This window comes from Hippichthys cyanospilos, chromosome 11, assembly GCF_059441005.1.
Source record: "Hippichthys cyanospilos isolate Australia breed blue-spotted pipefish chromosome 11, RoL_Hcya_1.0, whole genome shotgun sequence".
Classification (NCBI taxonomy): Eukaryota; Metazoa; Chordata; class Actinopteri; order Syngnathiformes; family Syngnathidae; genus Hippichthys; species Hippichthys cyanospilos.
Genome location: NC_142379.1, coordinates 11,493,881 through 11,513,639, shown reverse-complemented (window position 1 = coordinate 11,513,639; position 19,759 = coordinate 11,493,881). Strand labels below are relative to the sequence as shown.

Here is a 19,759-nt window from a genome sequence, read left to right as displayed (position 1 = left end):
AGTCCTTGTCAAAATCTGATAATAATTTCAAATCATACGTAGGTGGGTACACTTTCCATTTCAGGCGCCACAACCAATGCAAAAACAAGTTTGTCAAAGAAATATAATCATATATTTACATATCCTCCTGAAACCAAGCCTATCGGTTAACATCTTCTGTAATGGGCATTGGTTTTTCATCTGTTCTATACAATATCTGCTGTATAGATGCATTCAAGATACTGATGCTGGCCTTTCCTCATATGTTCGCTTGGGATGACATTGACTTTGCCGTGACAAAATGCAAACAACAGTGCATGGAGTTAACAAATTCTTTCAAATATTTTAAGTGATAATTTGTGTATTCTGGATGTTACTGTCAACTCAATGAAAAAAAGTCATCTGCATTAATGGCAATGCAGTTGCAACAGAAGCTTATCTCAGATCGCCGAAAAAAACTATTGCCAACACCTTCCCAGTGTTAGATATGTTTGAGTAATGATGGGCTGTTCCATTTAGAGGCGTCTTTTTCTGTTTGATTAGTTCGTGAGTTGGAATTGCGTGTGAGAAAAGTGGACAAGATGGCATCTGTATCAGATTGTATCTTATTGGACTTCAGAGAGACAAATAATTACAACAGCTAGCGAACAAGCCTGTCGTGGTTTCAGGTGGTCGAACAACAAATTTGTCTTCTGAAGAGGAATGGATGATGCTAGCTGTTTGCTACAAGGCGCCATTACCAAGGTAACTGGTTGAATACCCATGACCAAAAAAGTGTTCTGTTTTCACTCGCATAAATGTGAAAATTACAAACAGTGTTCAAGATGAATTCATGTGAGCTATTGTTTTGATTGCAGCATGCACGCTTTCTTCTTCAGTTGTTTCAGCTGCACTTGGTGGGGCTTCGAAGGAAACAAAGCATGTGGTCCATCCTCTCTGACATCCTGCAAGTGGCTTTTGAAGTGACAACAAGAGAGGTAAAAGTCTAAGAAGTTACAGTACATGCGCTGGACTGTGTTGTGTAGAACACGGAAAACATGGCAGTGGGATCGAGTGACGAGAGGCTTTGCTGTTGCAGCCGTCTCAAATTGCCCGTAAGCTACAGAGAAGAAGTGTTTCACCTCCTGAAGATGGCTTGGCCAGTGGTAGGGTGCCATATTTGTTTATGTTTTGATGCTTTGTTCTGTGTGCGTGCATGCATTCATCAGAACAATTTATACAATTATAAAATAGGTCCGTGGTTGTGCTTGAAGTTTGGAATTGATTTTTTATTACCTAGTTGGAATCCATAAAAGTAAGTCCTGCATGGCCACAATGCTTTTCATGAAAATATAAATAGATTTATGGAAAATATACAAACAATAGAGTATACGAAGAATATACTCATTGAATATAAGTGAACAAGTAAATAAGAAATAATTAATTGTCTACACTTTTGAGAGCTACGCAAAAATATTTCATTGGGATTGAATGAGTTGCGTAAAATGAACAAGAGGCAACAACATTTGAAATGTATTTCATACAAAATCATCCACAATATTGTACAGTGTATGAGGAATTTGAGTACATAAGTGTACATGAGTTTAGAATGTTTCTGTACATTTGCATTTAATACATGTATACTTTATGCAGCGTTTCTATTGGTTCTTTAACCTAACACTTGAAATTTAAATAACAAAATAAGTAAAAGTATGTAAAGTTGGTAAAGTATTGAAAGTACCCAGAATTGATTGTATAGACTCTTTTAAAATATGTAAATATTCATTGAATGAGTTAAGTCAACAACAAAAAAATTCTGTTTAATAACTGTAAAGACATTTTATCAAAATAACACAGTTAAAACTTGCACAGTAGAAATTAAATGGGATCTAGTATAGAGCCTTGAGGTATACTCAAATACACAATTGCAAAAACTACATTTACAATTATCCACTCAAAAGAAATCAACAATGTTGAAAACATAAACTTGTTTTTTTTCAGGCACTGTACAAACGTGACCGCCAGGTATGACTAAATGATGATGAAAAAAATGGAAATACAATGACAAAAGGTCTACTACTACAAGAATTCATGACAACACACAACATAGCATTAAAACACAAAAAAAACTCTCTTAAAGTACATATAAAAAAAATATAAAATATAAAATATGAAAAATATAACATAACCTATCTACTGATGAAAGCCAGTGCACTTTTAAATACAATCTTATGATATTTACTGTAATTTACATTCATGACATCCTGATCCTGTTTTGTCCTGTGTTCTGGCCGTTTTTCTATAGTTGCTCTCACGAGTGTTCAGTTATCTGATTCCCTTCGTGGTCACCATGTTCTGCGGACGTTTGGGCAACGACATATTGGCTGGATATGGACTAGCGTCGGTTGTGAGTGATTTTCTCCTCCGTAACCAAAATTTAACTGATGTTATTTGGTCTTCCCTGAATCATGCCCTTTTTAAGTGCCCTTGAGCAAGACAAGTTTGCTCCCAGTGGCCCTCATCAGTGCTTTTTATAAGTTTACACACCCTAGGGCAGAGGTCTGCAACACATGGCTCCAGAGATGCATGTGGCTCTTCGGGCAACTATATGCTAATGCTAACGTTACGAACACGAGTGTAGTGTTTCACTTCTTGTCACTGAAGCAATCGACGAACTATTCCGCTAGTGAGTTGCAGCACTTATCTGGGATTTGCTTGTAAACGTAAGAATTGCTTTCTATCGACTATGAACAGCAGATTAATGGGTTTGGTCTTATTCATTTGTTTTAATGCCTAAATGAATGCTAAATGCTTAAAACTCCATGCGGGCCGGATCCCGCCAGTGGGCCCTACGTTTGACACCCGTGATGAAAATCAATGAGCTAAATGTCTGCCAACGAGTAGTGAATGATGACTTTGATAGACTATGTTTTTTATATACACACTATATTAATATATTTTGCCCCATTTTGATCATTGTAAAGCGGATGTTGAATATTTTTTAATTGATTGGAGCCAGAGTATTGGCTGTGACAGTTCAATATTTTTAAGTTAAGGCCATGTTTTTATTTTTTGTGTAAAGACAGCATTTATTTAAAAAACTGTCATAAATGTGGGCATTAAATATGACACACACTCAACTCGTAATAACACAAATACAATATATAACGGGGAATAACACACTTATAATTGTTTTTATTGAATGTATTGTGCTATTGCACTCTGGGAACTGTGGCTATTATAAATAACAGTCAGTGTTGTTTGCCTTCCCTTTCTATGGGATTGCTAACCAACACCTAGCATTAGCATTAGCATCCAATTTCGTTGCTTTCGTTGTTTGGGTAGGAGAGTGAACTTGAAGTGGAAAAGCCAATGTTGAGAATAGTTAAATCCTTGAAATACGTTTATGTTATGTTAACTTGATTTTTGTTTTAAGAAATCTGAGCATTCATGACGTGCTAAATTAATTGAATGTAATTACCAGCATTATTCTTTGATTCCAACTTATAAAAGTAAGTAAGCCATCTAAGAAGGTTTATCTACATAACATTTTTTGTTGCATTTATGTTCCGAATTAAGTTGTAACAGATGGTGCAAAAATATATTTTAGAATGTATATTGTACACACACAAAAATAAAACAAAAAATCAAATTTTGCAACCCTTGGGCTATGTGGGAATCCCTGGTTCATGGTGACACTTCATTTCAGACCATCAACATCACCACAGCGGCAACGGGATACGGTCTGGCTCTCGCTTGTGATACTTTGGTTGCTCAGGTTTGAAAAGCCTTCTTGTGTTATGCTGTAACACACTTTTGAACAATGTTTTCGATCCAAAACTGTGGTCGCAACAGACCTTCGGTGGTAAGAACCTCCTGCGCGTAGGCGTGATCCTGCAGCGAGGCGTCCTCATCCTGCTCTTGTTCTGCCTGCCCTGTTGGGGTCTGCTCATCAACGCCCAACGCCTCCTGCTGCTCATGGGCCAGGACCCCGAGGTCACCCGGTAACGAGCCCGCACAATAACAACCCCCTCACCGAGCACCTGTTATCCCGTAAATGTGTATATGAATGCGTAAGCCGACCTCTTCGTTTCAGAATAGCACATCTGTACATCACAGCTTATTTGCCGGCAGTGCCAGTGAGTTGCAAATTGACAGTGCAAAATGAGTATATTATCGATATGATGGTGTCATATTGTTTCCTGCTCTTTTAGGCAATGTTTCTGCACCATCTTCAATCATCTTACTTGCAGAACCAGGTGAGATCACGATAGCTCAGTATTAATGGAAAATAAAGTGACAGCATGGCCTGCAATGAATTTGTTCTTGAGAATCCACTGTTTTTCTTTTGTTTGTTTTGTGTTTTGTAAGGCTTGTGTCTGTGTTTGTGTAGGGTATAATACTTCCACAGATGTACACTGCAGCCATGGCAAACGTTGCCAACCTGATTATGAACTACGTGTTCTTACACTTGCTCCATCTAGGAGTGAAGTAAGTCGATTTGAATGAAATCAAGCCATGATACTGAATGCGCTTAACGTGAATTTGCGCATGTGTATCATTTTAAAGGCGCGTCTGGGTTTATGCTTGCTTCTCTGGCTTTCTGTCTTGGCTCGCGCGCGCCCTCTAGCGGATCTGCAGCTGCCAACACGCTGTCTCACATGAGCCTCTGTGTTCTGTTGTTTGCCTACATTCGCTGGAAGAAGCTGCACCTATCAACATGGGGAGGTGGGTCCACCTGCACGTTCTTGATTTGTTCGCCCCCATTGGCTTTACGTCTACGGCTTCTCCCACAGGTTGGTCAATGGAATCTCTGCAGGAGTGGGGCTCCTACATGAGGCTGGCGGTTCCGAGCATGTTCATGAAGTGTTTCGAGTGGTGGCTCTTTGAGTTAGGGGGATTCTTTGCGGGTAACTTGGGACCTTCTCGACCAGTCGATCGACGAGCCTGCCCGTCATAATTGTTATTTTGCCGTTCAGGCATGTTGAGCGAAGATGAGCTGGCCGCCCAGCATGCAATGTTGATGCTGTCCACACTCTCCTACATGGTAACGTTTCTAGTACAAATTGTCAGTTTCGGTTTATTGCGTTCATAACATCTTGGCCATTCTTGTTTTGTTTTTGTTTTTTTAAGGTTCCTTTCGGCATCCAGGTAGCCACATGCGCTCGGGTGGGCAACGCCCTTGGGGCCGGAGACACAGACAGGGCCATCCTCACCTGCAAGCTGGCGCTCAGCCTCGCCGGTAATTTTCACCTTCATTTTTCTTTATCAATTTTGTATGACTGATACTTTTTATCCCATAAAAAAATCTTAAAAAATAGTGATTTGTTTTTCCTTTTAACCACACGCTTTCTTCGTTAACAATTTATTTTATTCTCACAAAAACATAAGTTTCCCCTAAAAAGGACACGTTTTCTCTAACAAGAGAACCTGTTTTTTGTTGTTGTTTCTTTGCACTTTATATCATATTTTCTATCAGCATAGATGAGAGCACATGTTTGTGTTGTCTTCAGGTGCAATTACAGTTTTCGAAGGTGTTGTGCTTGGCTCCACTAAATCAGTGATTGGCTTCATCTTCACATCTGATCAGTGAGTGGACATGACTGTGTACAGTGGGCTGCTTTTAAAAGTAAAAACAAAAACAGAAAAAAGCCCAAGTGTATCAAAGTGCCGGGGGGAAAAAAAGATGAAAAAAAGCTTAAAGATTAAAAAGAAGGAAAAAAAAGAAGTTTCACATAAAAGTGAAGATAAAATAAAAACACCCCTTGTTGTCATCCAAAAATGTTGATTTCCAAATTAAAAAATGTAAACATACACACATATCCTTACAGGAAGATTGTCAATCTGGTGTCCCTTGTGATGAACGTTTACTGCTTCCTCCAGTTCTTTGATGGCCTCATGGTGAGTCTTGCATGCGTTTGTTCATCAATCACAGCAATTAAAAAAAGACTTTAAAGATTTTTTTCTCCCTCTTACTCAACTAGTCCGTGTGCACGGGCATTTTTCTGGGAACAGGAAAGCAGAAAATTCCGGCTGTGGCTAACTTTCTTGGATACTACGGCATCGGACTCACGGTCGGCGTTACGCTCATGTTTGTGGCAAAACTCAGAATATTAGGTAGGTCAACTTCTGAAATGTTGTCTTGACTTTTGATTGTAACGCACTATTGAGTTTAACGTGGTATGAATTTGAAAGAAAAACAAAAACAGGAAGTAATTCAGCACAGCCGAGTGTTTGTTGAAAATTACTGTCATCTGTAATTGTGCTTCTTAGCTAGCCCATAGAGAGAATGGTAAACTTCCACTGTTTGTACAATTTTATGCATATGAAAAACTAAAACGTAAAAAATACGTCTTTGGGATTGAACGAGTTAAGAGTTTGAATTTAATGCTAACCAATGAATTATTGTGTATTTTCTCCAAGGTTTCTGGCTGGGGATTACGATTTGCTTCATTTTGCAGTCCGCAATTTACATCACTGTTATCTTCAAAATGGACTGGGAGAGAATGACAGAGGAGGTAAATGCATAATAACCATTAAATATCCACCCATGCATCATTGGGAAATTTGCTTAGTTACTTACTTATTGTTTGGCAAATTGCAACTCCCACTCTGTAAACGTCAACAATTCAATCCTGCACCTTTTCACTTATTCAAAGGCAATTTCTGAGGCCATTGCACGCTTTCATTTCAATGTTTTGTGTTTTTCACCCAGGCTGTGAAGCGCGCCCACAAGAACGCGCACGTTGCCTTAATGGGCCCAGCTGAGCAGGAACAAAACAATATTATTGTCAGGCAGCATCAGGCCAACGCCAAGCAGCTCTCTGTGAGCCAGCTGCTCCTGAGGCGAGGCCTGGCGCTGCTGGCCGCCCTGGCCCTGCTGGCGACGGGCACCTGCGTCTACTTCCTCGTCCCCCCGCCGTGCCCGCAAAGTAACGGCACCGCCACGGACCCGAGCAACGTTACTTGCTCCTGATCGTGTAATCGAGGAGTCGGGTGGAGAGCTCGTCGCGTTTTATCCATTGGGGCGAGTGCCGCCGTGCTCCATCGGATCCAGTAGATGGCACTGTACTTAAAAAGGGTTCACTCTGTAAAGCATGTAGGAATTCACTGGTAGCAAAATGATGCAAAGACTGGAAAAATAAACCTTCGCTTTTCTGATTTTCTGCTAATATTCATCACTAATAGGTCATAAACTATCATAGGCTTGATTAGCTCAGCTTTCGGATCAATCGTGCAATTTTTCTTGCACGATTTATTTGGTGTTTGCAATACTTGGTGCAACACTGTTACCAACACTGAGCGACCTGAAAAAATTCGATTGATTTCCGAAATATTGTTCCTTTTCCGTTACCCAGATTAAGTAGCATTCTGTCTGAATTACCATTGGATTTCATTTGACTATCATTTTAACACATTCCAAAAGCGGTCCCACCCAAATGTTCAAAAATAGCATGATTTACTTTGGCAATTTGAGTATTTGTTGTACAATATTTACTCAAGCACATTTTGCATATGATCCAAAATGAGTTGAATCCGTTTGCGCTAAGAAAATAATTAAAGCTTATTTTCAAAGATAATATGGTAACAGGGTTGCATAAATTATGAATAACTAGCTAGGTGACACAAAATAAAAGACACTAAGTGTTCTTTGAATAACCTTTAATAACCTCAAAACCATAAAAAAAAAAACATCCCCAAAAGAAAATACAAATAATTACAGAAACTTTGCTGAAACTTTCCCTTTGGTTGAAAACATTGCTTTTAAACAACACCGAGCTAAAAACTTGTCATCTGCTTTAGAACAGTGCCTCGAAAATAGTGGGGTGGGCTCTGCGACATGATCCCGCTTTTGTGAAAACTTCTGCGTGCGCGCGCGTATAAGGACAGAAAAATGGATCACGTGGCAAAGTGGTTGTTTAGCAGCCAATTGACGGCAATGCCAGCAGTCAGAATAGCGATCATGAGCACAGCGATCAGACTTCGACCGAGGATTAAGTTCTTTAGGTCTGCAGCGTTCATCGTCTCTGCCTCCTCCAATTCCACGTCCTCCTCCTCCTCCACATTGCGTAACAGTTTAAGCGAATCGCTTCGATGCTGCAGGTCTTCTGTCCAGAGGGAGCGATGAAGTAAAAAACAACGTGTGTATTATGGTTGCTTTCTTTGACTTTATGTTCCTAATCTTTTTGCAGATTTTTTGAGTTTCCTTTTGAGGTTTTTTTTCCTCGTATATTCTCTGACATGCTTAATGTTGTATTGATAGCTATTAGGAAAAAAAAACATCTTACTTTGTAGTTTACCTGATCTCCTGCTAACACCAGCTCTAATCTGAGCCTAGGACACAAGAAAAACAAATTAATGAGAGGTAGAAGAAGAATTGTGAGGTGATGGCTTGAGCTATGGTGTTTCAAAAAATACAATTTATAATAATATGAGCTGTTGTTCCGCCAAAGTACAAATCTTGAAAAACGTGCAAATCACGACTAAACAAACAAACACTCAAAAAAACGGTCTTTTTTTTTTTTTTACCAAAATGGACTGTTATATCAGCAGTTGATATATGAAGATGATGATGACCTGAGGCTTACTTTGTCTTTTTTATTGCACAAATTTTGGGACTCCAAACATTTCTTTTGGGACCCATAGTTTTTTAGTACTGCGAGTCCCAGCGACCTAACAATTTTCCGAGGTGAAGTGAGCACTGATTTTTTTTTTTTTTCTTTTTTGGGCGGGTTTAAGGATGACTACGTGGTGTAGGTGTTTAAAAAAGTAGGTAGTTAAAAAAACATAAAGGAAGGAGGGCCTTTTTTAATTATATCAACTATATGTAGTTATCTGTTTAAACAGACATGCATGGGGAAGCAATTAATAAAGACAAAAAAAAGACAGTGTCTGTTAAAGTCCTAAAAAATGGAAATGAACAGTAAGGCATCTTTAAAAGAAAAAAGACCATGCATCATTTTTATTTCAATGGGAATGGGCAGGGAAAAGGTTTGGGCAGCTTTGTTTTGATCAATAAAATAGGAAAAAAAAGTATAGTCAGCTAATATGTTTGAAATTGGCTAGAGGGTTCCCTATTTTTTAAACAGCTGGCTTTAAAAGAATTAGGTCATTACTACTGCATGTGTAATAAGAATTCAACACTGATAGTATAATCTTATGGAAAAAAATGTTGCTGGTGCTTTGGTGGGAGCCTGGAATGGCTTGGTGGCAGATGATTTGAGATACAAGCATTTTGAGTTGCAAGCATGGCGACAGGACGCATTTAACTCCTATCTCAAGGCTGGTCTGTACATGACAACTTCAAACAATCGATTCTTAGAGGATTACCTCCCGTGTAACTTGCTCCCAGTCTATCCTGGCCAAGTAGACTACCAGGAAGCAGCTTTGCAGCAACAAAGAAAAACAGAAACCTGCCCACAGACCTGCAAACAACACGCCATTAAAGACACAGGCCGCATGTCAAAATAATCCAAATGTGATGAAGGGGACGTACCCTTGAGTCCTAATTTGGCCGCAAACATCAACGACGCTCCGACGGGTAGACACACCCCATAATAGCCCAGAAGAGTGCAGAGTGCCCCAACTTTCTGCTTCCCCATTCCTCTGATAATCCCTCCCGAGGCCCCCTGTCCAAACAAACTTAAAAATGCCGCAATGCCACCATTCACTGTTGAAATGTGTTAAACCTGCTTACTGCAATTGCATCCAGAATGACGAATAGAGAATAGACCAGCAAAACCTCAGCAACTTTCAGACGGATTTGTCTGTTAGAAACACAAAGACATTATGACCACGGCAAGAATTACATACATAGAACGAATGTCGAGAAATATTCCGCAAAAATAGTCTTTGTAGACGAGCCCACAGTAAAATTGAAACAAGATTAATACCAAGCTCCTCTTGTTATTCGTAACTTCCGAGTTGGGTCTAAATACAATCTTTAAAAAAAACGTAGAAATATGTCTTTGAGACTTAATGAGTTAAAGATAATTTTGTGCTTGAATTACTGGGGGCAAACGGGATCAATTATAGTGTTCCCTCGCTTATTGTGGTGCAAATTAGAGTTCAACCGTTTTTATTTTTTGCTTTTTTCCCCCTTTATTTAAGCTTGTTTCTTTTGTTAAAAATAAAAAAATACAAATTCATGGTTTTTGTCTGGTTTGGATCAGAAGAATGAAAAATATCAGAAAAATAGCAAGCGAAACCTGGTCAAAAATGAATAGCCACATAGTAGCTGTTGATTTTGTTCCTTTTAATAAATAAAATGTCAATTTTCTGATTGGCCTAATTTTGCAAGACGAATAGCAATGTAAACTTGCCATTGAAAAAGCAAAATATTGGAAATGAAAATCTGCGATATGGTGAAACCGCTATAACCGAATTGAAAAAGAAAAAAAAAATGTAAAAACATAATACAGCGCATTTCATTAGCACCACATCCTGGTTGAACCTGTTGGACCCAGAAGCCATTATCATAAGTAGCACAAATTGCTGCCTGAACTACTCCTGCCTCATGGCCATTTGGGCCCGTGTGTTTTGTTTGGTGGCTCCCTGTGTGATCTTCGCTACTCCATGACGTTTTGTCGTGTTAATCGTTTACTTATTACCAATTGGCAGTGCTGTATTAAGAATAATATTTCCTGTCAGGAGCTCATTTATAAAAAATAACTGTTCTGACTTTTTAAATTTATTAGTGGTGTCTATGGAAAAAAAGTTATGTTTATTTTCCCCTATGGGGGTTTTGGAGTTTTTCCTTCCCCTTCTGGGAGCTTTGTTCAGGGGATGCTGTTGTGTATTTATGATGAAAAGAAATCTCTGCACGACTTCTTTTCACCTGGGAAGCCCTTTGACTTTGGTGTATAATTTTAAAATGCATTCTTACAAAACAAAATCTGCACCATGGACAAGATATATATATATATATATATATATATATATATATATATATATATATATATATATATATATATATATATATATATATATATATATATATATATATATTTTTTTTTTTTTTTGGTGGCGTCTACTCTTGAGTAAAAGTCCTACTCGGAGGCAACTCAAACTACACAACGACATATGTCAACTCAAGCACTACTCTATTTTTTTGTTTTGTTCGTTTTATTGGGCCGTTACTTTCATGTGGTGTTATTTATTTATTTATGTATTAATTTTTTGACAATTTATTTTGTGATTCGTGTACTAATGCTCTATCGAGTGGGGTGGCTAAATATTCCAATAGCAAGCACAATAGCGCTGAGCAACAGAGCAATAACATTTTTTAACATGTAAAAGAATGAGAAAGGCAAAGTCCTCGATTTGCAGTTGTAGCCAAAGGATGTTCATATTCAGTAAGACAAGACAGCAGTGGAATACTCACTCATCACATGTGAAGATATAAGAAATGTGATTCTTCAGGCTCACAAAAATGACCGCCATGCACATAGAGACTGATGCTGTAGAGGAAAGTGGCAAGTTCAATTCTTGTGCACCACTGGAATGCATATTATAAACCATAACCACCATCTCACCCTTCCTGCAAGTTTAAAGAAATGTAAAAAAAAAAAAAAAATAATAATAATAAGGTTATGGAAGAAGGACAATGTTGCCCTATTTAAGCTACTCTGGTTTAACGAATGTCGAGAACTGTGCTTAAATGGACATTCCACTTTGCCGTTTTCAGCAGTAACAGTTTTTCTCTAGAAATAATTAACGTCAGTATTTTTCATGTACTATTTATCAATTACAATTAACATACTATTCCTATATTTCAAAGAGGGATTCAACCCCAAAATTATTATTGTACCAAGTTACATGCAATAGCACTAATCTAAACAGAGTATTATGATTAATAATGTGTTTGTGGAATAAGAGTTAAGCAGCCAAATTAACGTACTTGTATCTATTTTAGGTGGCAGCCATTTTGCCACTTGCCGTCAAGAGAAAATGACTTCACAGTTGCTCAGGATTCAGATATCGACCACAACGATGGCTCAGCGTGCGAATGTCACATGACCAAACCCAGGAAACGGGTGGGCCGTGATTGGTTGTTACATGAGGAACCCTAACCCATTTAGTCAACAGCAAGTGTTAAAATGGCCACCCTCCGAGATGGCTTCAAATGCGTGAGTTTTGTTGCTTTATTCATACTCCGCAAATGAAATATATTGTGAAGACTAATGAGAATTGCATAGGTATTAAGACAAAATAAAACTATTTAAGTTGACATCCCCTTTAACTCATTCAATCCCAAAGACATTTTTAACATGCTTTTTCAAGAGTTCAGACACTCAAATGTCATACTTTTTTTTTAAGTGTTTAGATGTTGGTACAAAATGAATTAGGGACCAAAGTGGGATTGAATATCTGGATTCTTAAAAAGATGTCAAACAACGTCTTTTCTTTGGTATGGGATATGTTAGGATAAAGTTACAGTAATACAAGCTAAATAAAAAGTTCTAATACTGTAATGAGATTGAAACAAGTGATAAACAAGGCACGCAAGCATGATTTGCTTGGTTTGAAATACTGAATCTTGGGAATGTACTTTTTTTTTTTTTTTTTGGGTCTGGTAGTATCGCATATGATTACTTACAAAAAAATACCCGTACCCGCCACCAGTGCATCCCACTCATACGAAATCTGGCACAAATTAGTATGAGTAAAGTTCATGTGGTGCTTCTGATATGTGGCGCAGTTGGCTCAAGCCTCGCAAAGACTAAAGAAGAAATGGGTATTTGCAATCGGGACTAACCTGCACAGAACATGGAGAGTTTTGCGGACAACTTTGCCTGCTTGGTGTGTCCGGCTCCCAAAGCGTTCCCCACTCTGACAGAGGCTGCCACACTCACGCCAAAAGGAAGCTGACGAAACAGCACGACATTAGTGGACCGTCATTGTCGATATACTATCAGAAAAATGTTCTTATCACCGTGTAAGCAAAGTTTGAGAGTTCATATATGACTGATTGAGCTCCAAGATCTACCTCACTTAGAAGACCTGCCCAGAGAGTAAGAAAATAGATGTTATTGTTTATGAATAGTTGCTGACCAAATGCAGGCTGCAAAAAGGTGTGGCCTGACAGTACCTGCAAGAAAGATTGCTATTTCAAAAGTCCACCACTCTGCGCACAGCATTACCATGCTGGGGATCGCCAAGTGGATGAATGAGCGCCAGTCCTGCAGGCAAGCTTTGGACCAACCTGTAGAGAGTCCAAGTACTTAACCCGTTCAATGTCCATCACAAGTTAATGTGTGTTTTTTTTTTAATAGGTCCTTTATTCACTAACAACTGCTAGGTTAAAATTACCGTAAAAAAAGTCAACCAAGTCAGTCTAAGTCACGGGTGTCAAACTCCAGGCCCGGGGGCCAAATCCGGCCCGCCACGTCATTTTATGTGACCCGCGAAAGCAAATCATGGAAGTTTCCATGACCCTTTAAATTTAGCTTGTCGTGTATAATGAAAAATAAAGTTGAGATTTTATGGTTTGTTCTGTTACAGTAATATAAACAAACTAGAACGCTTTACTTCTGATTGCAAAACAACTAAGCCATCATTTTTTTGTGTACGGTAATAATACTATGAGATCGTTTAAAATCGGCTTGGTTTCCTCAACATATTGGCCCAATGAAGGAAGTTCTCGCTACAAAATGGCCCGCGACAAAAATGAGTTTTACACCCCTGGTCTAAGTCGACTTAAAGTGCAAGAGTTTTACAAAAAAAAATCTGCCTCAAAGCTCAGACAGAATTGTTTGCGCCACCGTTTTCTACAGTACATGCGCCTTTCTTGCAGGTATCATTCAAATGCTAAGATTACTGCAAGTACAAAAAGTACAAAAAGCATACCACAGCAGTACTTCAGAAAAACACACACATACGCAAAGACCATCTTAACAAACAGAGCCATTGCTTGTCTTGGTGCACTCCATAGCAGTCGAATGCCTGCTGCTATTTGTGCGGAAACATATTTTTCCTAGCAATTTAGGAGTTAGTGGTAGGTCTTACATGACAGACAGCTCCACTTGCATGGGATATTGATAAAGGATCATCTGTGCCTTTAAGGATTTTTTTAATTAATTGATTTATTTGGTAAAAACAAACAATTAATTCCAGGACACTGCTAGGCTGATTTTTGTTCACAACATTTTTCCAAATGTGTTTGTACATGTGTAATGAACAATACTTAAAAAAATTAAGTATGTGTGAACTGAATGGTAGTTAGTGTTTGATGAATTGAAACTTTAAGGACACAATTACACGTGTAATCTACATATAACATTGTGTATGTGAACTAAATGGTAGTGTTTGTTGACCTTAAATCATGGGCGTCAAACTCATTTTTATCATGGGTCACGTTGTAGTTTTAGTTTCTGTCGAGGGGAAATTGTGACCGTGAAGTCAAATAAACTTTACACATTTTGAAATCAGTGGCCGCTAAAGACTGTTCAAAAGGGGTTGGTAACAAAAAAAAGTGTAAAAGTTGAAGGTAAATTTGATATTCTCGCCAGGAACTTGAAGTCATAATTAGCATTTGGCGGGCCACATAAAATGATGCAGGAGCCCGGATCTGGCCCCCAGGCCTTGAGTGTGACACCTGTGCCTAAAACGCGAACTGCTAGCGTATTGATGCTAACTGTGAATGCTAACCAGTTAGCATAAGCAAATTTAGTCGGGTGCCTGAAAAGTACTTCCAGCCACTCACCTCACCTCCTGTTCAATCTTAGTGAATTATTTTTAACAAGTAAACTTCGATTCAACCTGTTCAATCTACTACTCAACCTCTAGTTTAGGAAAATAAGTTTAACTGCTTCCCTGACAGCCCAGTCAAAATGGATTTAAGTTAAATCGCTGTTGATGGCGATTTAAAATAGAGCTTTGACGTCTATAGCAATCAATGGTAGTGAATGAGGTCCTGTATATTTAGCACCAGGTTTTTTTTTTATGTCAGGTGACAAAAGATGGCATATCGCAGTGTTCTACAAGTCCTGATTTTGTAAGACGCTCCTGAGGAAACCCATGAATGAATTGCACTTACCTCCCCAAGTAGACTTGTGAAGACCTTTCCTCAAGATGTAAGCGAAGAGAATGCCAGTCATGGAAAACCGTGACACGCTGTTAGCGAGAGCAGAACCTCTGCCAAGGGTTAGAATTTGGATGTGCAGAAATGAGGAAAGTAGAAGAATTAAAGAGCAATGTATATTTTGAAGGCAAACTTCTATTTTCTGACAAGGGAGAGGGTTGGGCAAGATTTTACTTTTTGGCATTAAAGGTTTTATGGCTTGTAGTTCTCAAGTGGAAGACTTCAATTATGACTTATTGAGACTTTTTTGTCAGTCCGCCCAATATCGCCAATTTATGTAAATACAAAACAAACAAAAACCTCCGGGAAACAGCTAAGCTAATTTTTCTTGACACCCACGACTGATACTAAACCAGTTTCTCAAGTATGAAAACAACCCCTAATCTGCAATTTACGAGGAACAGCAGCAGAGATCCGAAACAATTTCAAAGCTCGATACTCACAACACTCCCAAGTTTAACACAAAGATAACCAGGCAGTTTAATAAGATGTTGATGAGATTAGCCAAAAAGCCTGTGATGACTTGTGGCCAGATGATCCCCTGAAATAGACCATCAAGGCAATTTGATGGGATTACATGGAATGACAGTTCAAACTGAGCGCAACTGACCTGGTTTTGCAAGTATCTCGATTCCAATTCATACATGAACGCAGCCTGAAAACAAAGACGTCGAATTGAACATAAAAGCATTAACGGTACATCTACTAGCCACCATGTTCCTGGTTGCTTGGCTAAGCCATGTTCCCATAAGGTTCCTGGACCTCTCGATTTCCTAACAAATAATGAATTTATTGTCCTGACCCCCAATGGTCAATGGTTCTGTTATCTCCTTGAATACTCACAGGAAGCGCTGGCATAAAGACCTTCACGTACATCTGAGACAACCTGACGAAGAGACAACCACAAAAATGACAAGGCACTTTTTATGAAAAGCAGAAAAAACAGTGATGACCGCAAACCTGGCGATTTCTCTTTCTTGTCCCAAAACCATCAGAATTGAGTCCGTGTTGATGAGCAAGGCCCAGCAGGGGAAACACGTCAGGATGAGGATGAGGATCGCTCTCTGCAGAATCACCCCAACTCGAAGAAAATTGCCAGCGCCGTATGTCTGACACAGAAGTCTACTTTTAACGCACTGTTTTCTTCTTCACGTTTCTTGTCATGGTTGTGCATTAGACACTAGTGTACAGTTTTGAATGATTAGACCTGCGACATGTGCTCCGTAAACTTGATAAGAATGCCTGAGGATGAATACATGTGGATTATTGGATCAATGTTTTGTTAACTTCCTGTGTCAGACAGCAGTGTGAATGTGAAACTAAGCTAACTAGGTTAGTTTGACAGGTTAGCTTAGCAAAAACTCATTAAATATAAGTTAGATTTTATTTCAGTTATTCATTCAATAGAGAAGCTAATAAACGTGAAACATTTAACACTACAGAGACTATAACTTTCAAATGATACCATTAGGAATGTGAATGAGCACTGACAAAGTGCACACAGTCTCACATTCAACTCAACTTTATTTATAGAGCACTTTAAAATTGACACCCATCTCTATGTTCAAAATGCTTTACATAAAGTAAAAATCAGATGGCGCAGATTGCGAATATCATTTCATGGGATGACTCGCGCACAATGACTCATGGGTACAGAAGTAGAAGAGCTCTCATACCTGAGAAATCAAAGTATCACATGCTGAGGACAACCCAGTACCGATAGCTATGCCTGTGACATTCACAACCTGCAAAAAAGTGATTTAAGTACATGTCCGTTCATGTGTGTAGAAGACCGATTGATCAAATGATGCTCACAGCCGTGGCCAGAGCTACTGCATCCAGCTCCATCCTTCCCAAATGACCACAGAATGCGGCGCTGGTACAATTTAGTGATATCACCATGAGCTGTGTCAGACACTGTGTGACGGATGAAAGCTGTTAGGGTTTTAAGTTTCGCGTTTCAAGCGCGTGTTAAATAAATGTAGTGTGTAACGTTTCAAATGGACTTTACAAAGAGGTTTTGTGTCGTCATTTATGGGTAATATTTGGGTTATCATTCAATCTTGGACTTCAAGTGGTTAGTTTTCTTTTTTTTTTCTTTTTTTCACAATTTTAATTCTAGCTTTCAGCCTGCGCTACAGTTTGAAAACAGTGTTTTGAGTCAGGCTTACAAAACTTGAACCAGAAACCAAACTCAGCGACAAGGAGATAGCAGAAATAAGCAACAATGACCCAACAACTCACAGGAACAAAACTGGGGCTTAAATACATTCACTAATTAAACAAATGTGCACAGCTGGAAGGGAACAATAGGCAGGTGAAGCTGATTGGTAGACACACAGAGGGCAGGTGGGCTATGGCGTTATATTTGTGCCACAATTACGCACGCGCGGAAAAAAAAATTGAGCGGAGAAAATCAAACTGAGCGAGCGAAAACAGATTTTGAGAGCAAGAAAAAAACTATTGAGCGCGTAATGATAAGAGTTTGAGCGCGCGCCGATGGAGTTTGAACACAGAAAAAGAAATTGCTCGCTCAAAATTCCTTTTTGCTCGCTCGCAATAGCATTCTCGCGCTCAACATCTCGCTCTCGCTCGCGATACTCCTCCCTCCCTCGCTCAACATCGCGTTTGCTCAACATTGAGCTCTCGCTCGCTCGAGTCGTCCTCTGCGCTCGCTCAGTTCTGCTCACGCGTTACGTTTGTGCCACAAAACCAGCCAATCAGAGCTTGTAAAAGCACTTTGATTGACACAGCTCAGTATCCAATGAGATTGCTTGTACGCTATCCGTTGACGCACTCTCGTTTGCCCTGTGTTCACCCGGAAAGGGCAAACGAGAGTGCGTCAACACGGTCTTGGGCTGGAGAATTACTTTTATATCATTATTATTACTGAATTGTATCATTTGACAGAAATACCTTGTTAGTTTTTGTACTTTAATAATATAAGCCCACAACTCCCGCCCATGTCGATGTGACGCACTCTCGTTTGCTCCTTCCGGGTGAACACAACAAGCAATCTCATTGGATATCAAGCTGTCAATCAATGTGCTTTTACAAGCTCTGATTGGCTGGTTTTGTGGCACAAACGTAACGCGTGAGCAGAACTGAGCGAGCGCAGAGGACGACTCGAGCGAGCGAGAGCTCGATGTTGAGCAAACGCGATGTTGAGCGAGGGAGGGAGGAGTATTGCGAACGAGAGCGAGATGTTGAGCGCGAGAATGCTATTGCGAGCGAGCTAAAAGGAATTTTGAGCGAGAAACTTCTTTTCAAGAACTTTTTTTCTGCGCTCAAAATCTGTTTTCGCTCGCTCAGTTTTATTTTCTCCGCTCAATTTTTTTTTCCGCGCGTGCGTAATTGTGGCACAAATATAACGCCATAGTGGGCAAAATCTTATTAACGAGGGCTGACTCAGAGGAACAAAAGCAGAAACCACATAAATAGGAAAAAGCAGAAACCCCTCCTAAAATAAACCCACCATCAAAAACTTCAACAGAACATGACAAAATCAGGATTTCAAGCGGTGGTGCGAGTTTCAAGCCTGAACTTAATTGGCTTAAGGTTTGAAATTAGGTAATTATGCCAAAAATTTGTGATTTCACTGTAAATTATTGGATACGTTTTGCATTAATTTCACGGATACTGTAAACTTTAAGGCTGCTTTAATTTACACAGGTATTCATTGTAATATTACAGGATGACTCAAATACAACAAATTACTGTAAATTAATACAGGTAGTTATTGTGATTAGTAAATCAAGGATATGTATGGATAGAGGTTTCAAATTGGGGTTGCTCTTTTCTAGTAAATTATTGCGCTCGGCTAGAAATGAATGTGCTGGTTTGATCAAATGTTTGTGGTGACTTACCGCAGGTAGAGCCAACATGATGACGTTTTTGAGTTCAGCCTTGAAGCCGACAGCAAGTAACCGCCACATTGTCCGAAGCAAGGACGCTCCTCTGCAACACGAGGACGGCGAGGAAGAGCTTGTCATCAGTATTTTCGCATGAATAATAATTTAATTAATTAATGAGTTATTTGATTAATATTGGGTGAGCTGTCCGCAGGTTAGTCTATGGACGAAGTAGCAATCCATGTTGCCAATATGCGGTCTGCCATTTAGCACCAAAACAGCTGGTTAGTTTACGCAATAAAGGCGCCTTATGACTGTCGGCACGTGGCCAGGAGATGGAGCCACTGGATTCTTTATTAACGCCATAGGACAACGTCAAAGTGATAATCTAATGATATTTTTGTCACTTCGCGGAAAACGTGTCTTTTGAATCAACAATAGTATAAGAAGTGTAAATAATCGATTCTCGAGGGGTGTTTTATTGAATGTGTTTGTGTTCCCTGACCCATTGTGATGTGACGTCGGACTGTGTTAAGTTGACGTAATTGGGACCCCTTATTGTCTTGTCTGTCTGAATGTCATCAAATTTTACTATGGTATTTGTTTCAAAATTGTTATTATTTGGATACCTTTGGGCTTCCATAGTAATTGTCAATTGGTTTATTTAAATTATATATTAAGAACATGTTAAATCGCTTTTTACGTATTCATTTTTACAAACGTTGTCATTTATTAATGCTTCAGTAAAACCTAAAATGAAGTAAATTCATAAACGCATAGTGGGACCCTACCACTGGGAATGAAGACAGGGAAAAAAGCCAAATGTTACATCATGCGTGTTCTCGACCATGGCATCAAGTCAGGTTAA

The 19,759-nt window shown here is 39.1% G+C and overlaps 2 protein-coding genes across 11 annotated transcripts; one reads left to right on the top strand and one right to left on the bottom strand.

Moving 5' to 3' along the window:
- Positions 1–956: 956 nt before the first annotated feature.
- Positions 957–7,120, top strand: LOC148415886 (multidrug and toxin extrusion protein 1-like). The gene is made up of 16 exons (XM_088427368.1): positions 957–1,124; positions 2,264–2,365; positions 3,668–3,736; positions 3,814–3,962; positions 4,055–4,097; positions 4,173–4,217; positions 4,352–4,449; positions 4,589–4,686; positions 4,755–4,868; positions 4,938–5,005; positions 5,092–5,200; positions 5,472–5,547; positions 5,790–5,859; positions 5,943–6,075; positions 6,382–6,476; positions 6,674–7,120. The coding sequence occupies exons 1-16, from the start codon at positions 1,017–1,019 to the stop codon at positions 6,932–6,934; spliced, it is 1,638 nt and encodes a 545-aa protein (XP_088283494.1). The 5' UTR covers positions 957–1,016; the 3' UTR covers positions 6,935–7,120.
- A 489-nt stretch (positions 7,121–7,609) lies between these two features.
- Positions 7,610–19,172, bottom strand: LOC148415885 (multidrug and toxin extrusion protein 1-like). 10 transcript variants are annotated; one of them, XM_088427361.1, is made up of 17 exons: positions 18,907–19,172; positions 16,856–16,957; positions 16,717–16,785; positions 16,001–16,149; positions 15,884–15,926; positions 15,651–15,695; positions 15,484–15,581; positions 14,996–15,093; positions 13,049–13,162; positions 12,893–12,960; positions 12,716–12,824; positions 11,342–11,417; positions 9,656–9,725; positions 9,455–9,587; positions 9,289–9,383; positions 8,247–8,292; positions 7,610–8,066 (listed from the first exon to the last, which is right to left on the bottom strand). In XM_088427361.1, exons 1-17 carry the CDS (start codon positions 19,030–19,032, stop codon positions 7,858–7,860), a joined length of 1,650 nt encoding a protein of 549 aa, XP_088283487.1. In that variant the 5' UTR covers positions 19,033–19,172; the 3' UTR covers positions 7,610–7,857. The 10 variants fall into 10 exon arrangements, with proteins under 10 accessions (XP_088283487.1, XP_088283493.1, XP_088283483.1 ...); XM_088427367.1 differs by having other exon boundaries at positions 8,259–8,292; XM_088427357.1 differs by having other exon boundaries at positions 15,484–15,695.
- Positions 19,173–19,759: the final 587 nt, after the last annotated feature.

Coding starts and splice junctions, on each gene's coding strand:
- LOC148415886 (XM_088427368.1), top strand. CDS start 1,017: ATGGCAGTGGGATCGAGTGACGAGAGGCTTTGCTGTTGCAGCCGTCTC. Junction 4,218..4,351: donor CATCTTACTTGCAGAACCAG/GTGAGATCACGA, acceptor GTGTTTGTGTAG/GGTATAATACTTCCACAGAT. Junction 4,450..4,588: donor TTGCTCCATCTAGGAGTGAA/GTAAGTCGATTT, acceptor CGCGCCCTCTAG/CGGATCTGCAGCTGCCAACA.
- LOC148415885 (XM_088427357.1), bottom strand. CDS start 19,032: ATGACAAGCTCTTCCTCGCCGTCCTCGTGTTGCAGAGGAGCGTCCTTG. Junction 11,418..12,715: donor ACTCTCCATGTTCTGTGCAG/GTTAGTCCCGAT, acceptor TTTCCTCTACAG/CATCAGTCTCTATGTGCATG. Junction 8,067..8,246: donor GAGATCAGGTAAACTACAAA/GTAAGATGTTTT, acceptor CCCTCTGGACAG/AAGACCTGCAGCATCGAAGC.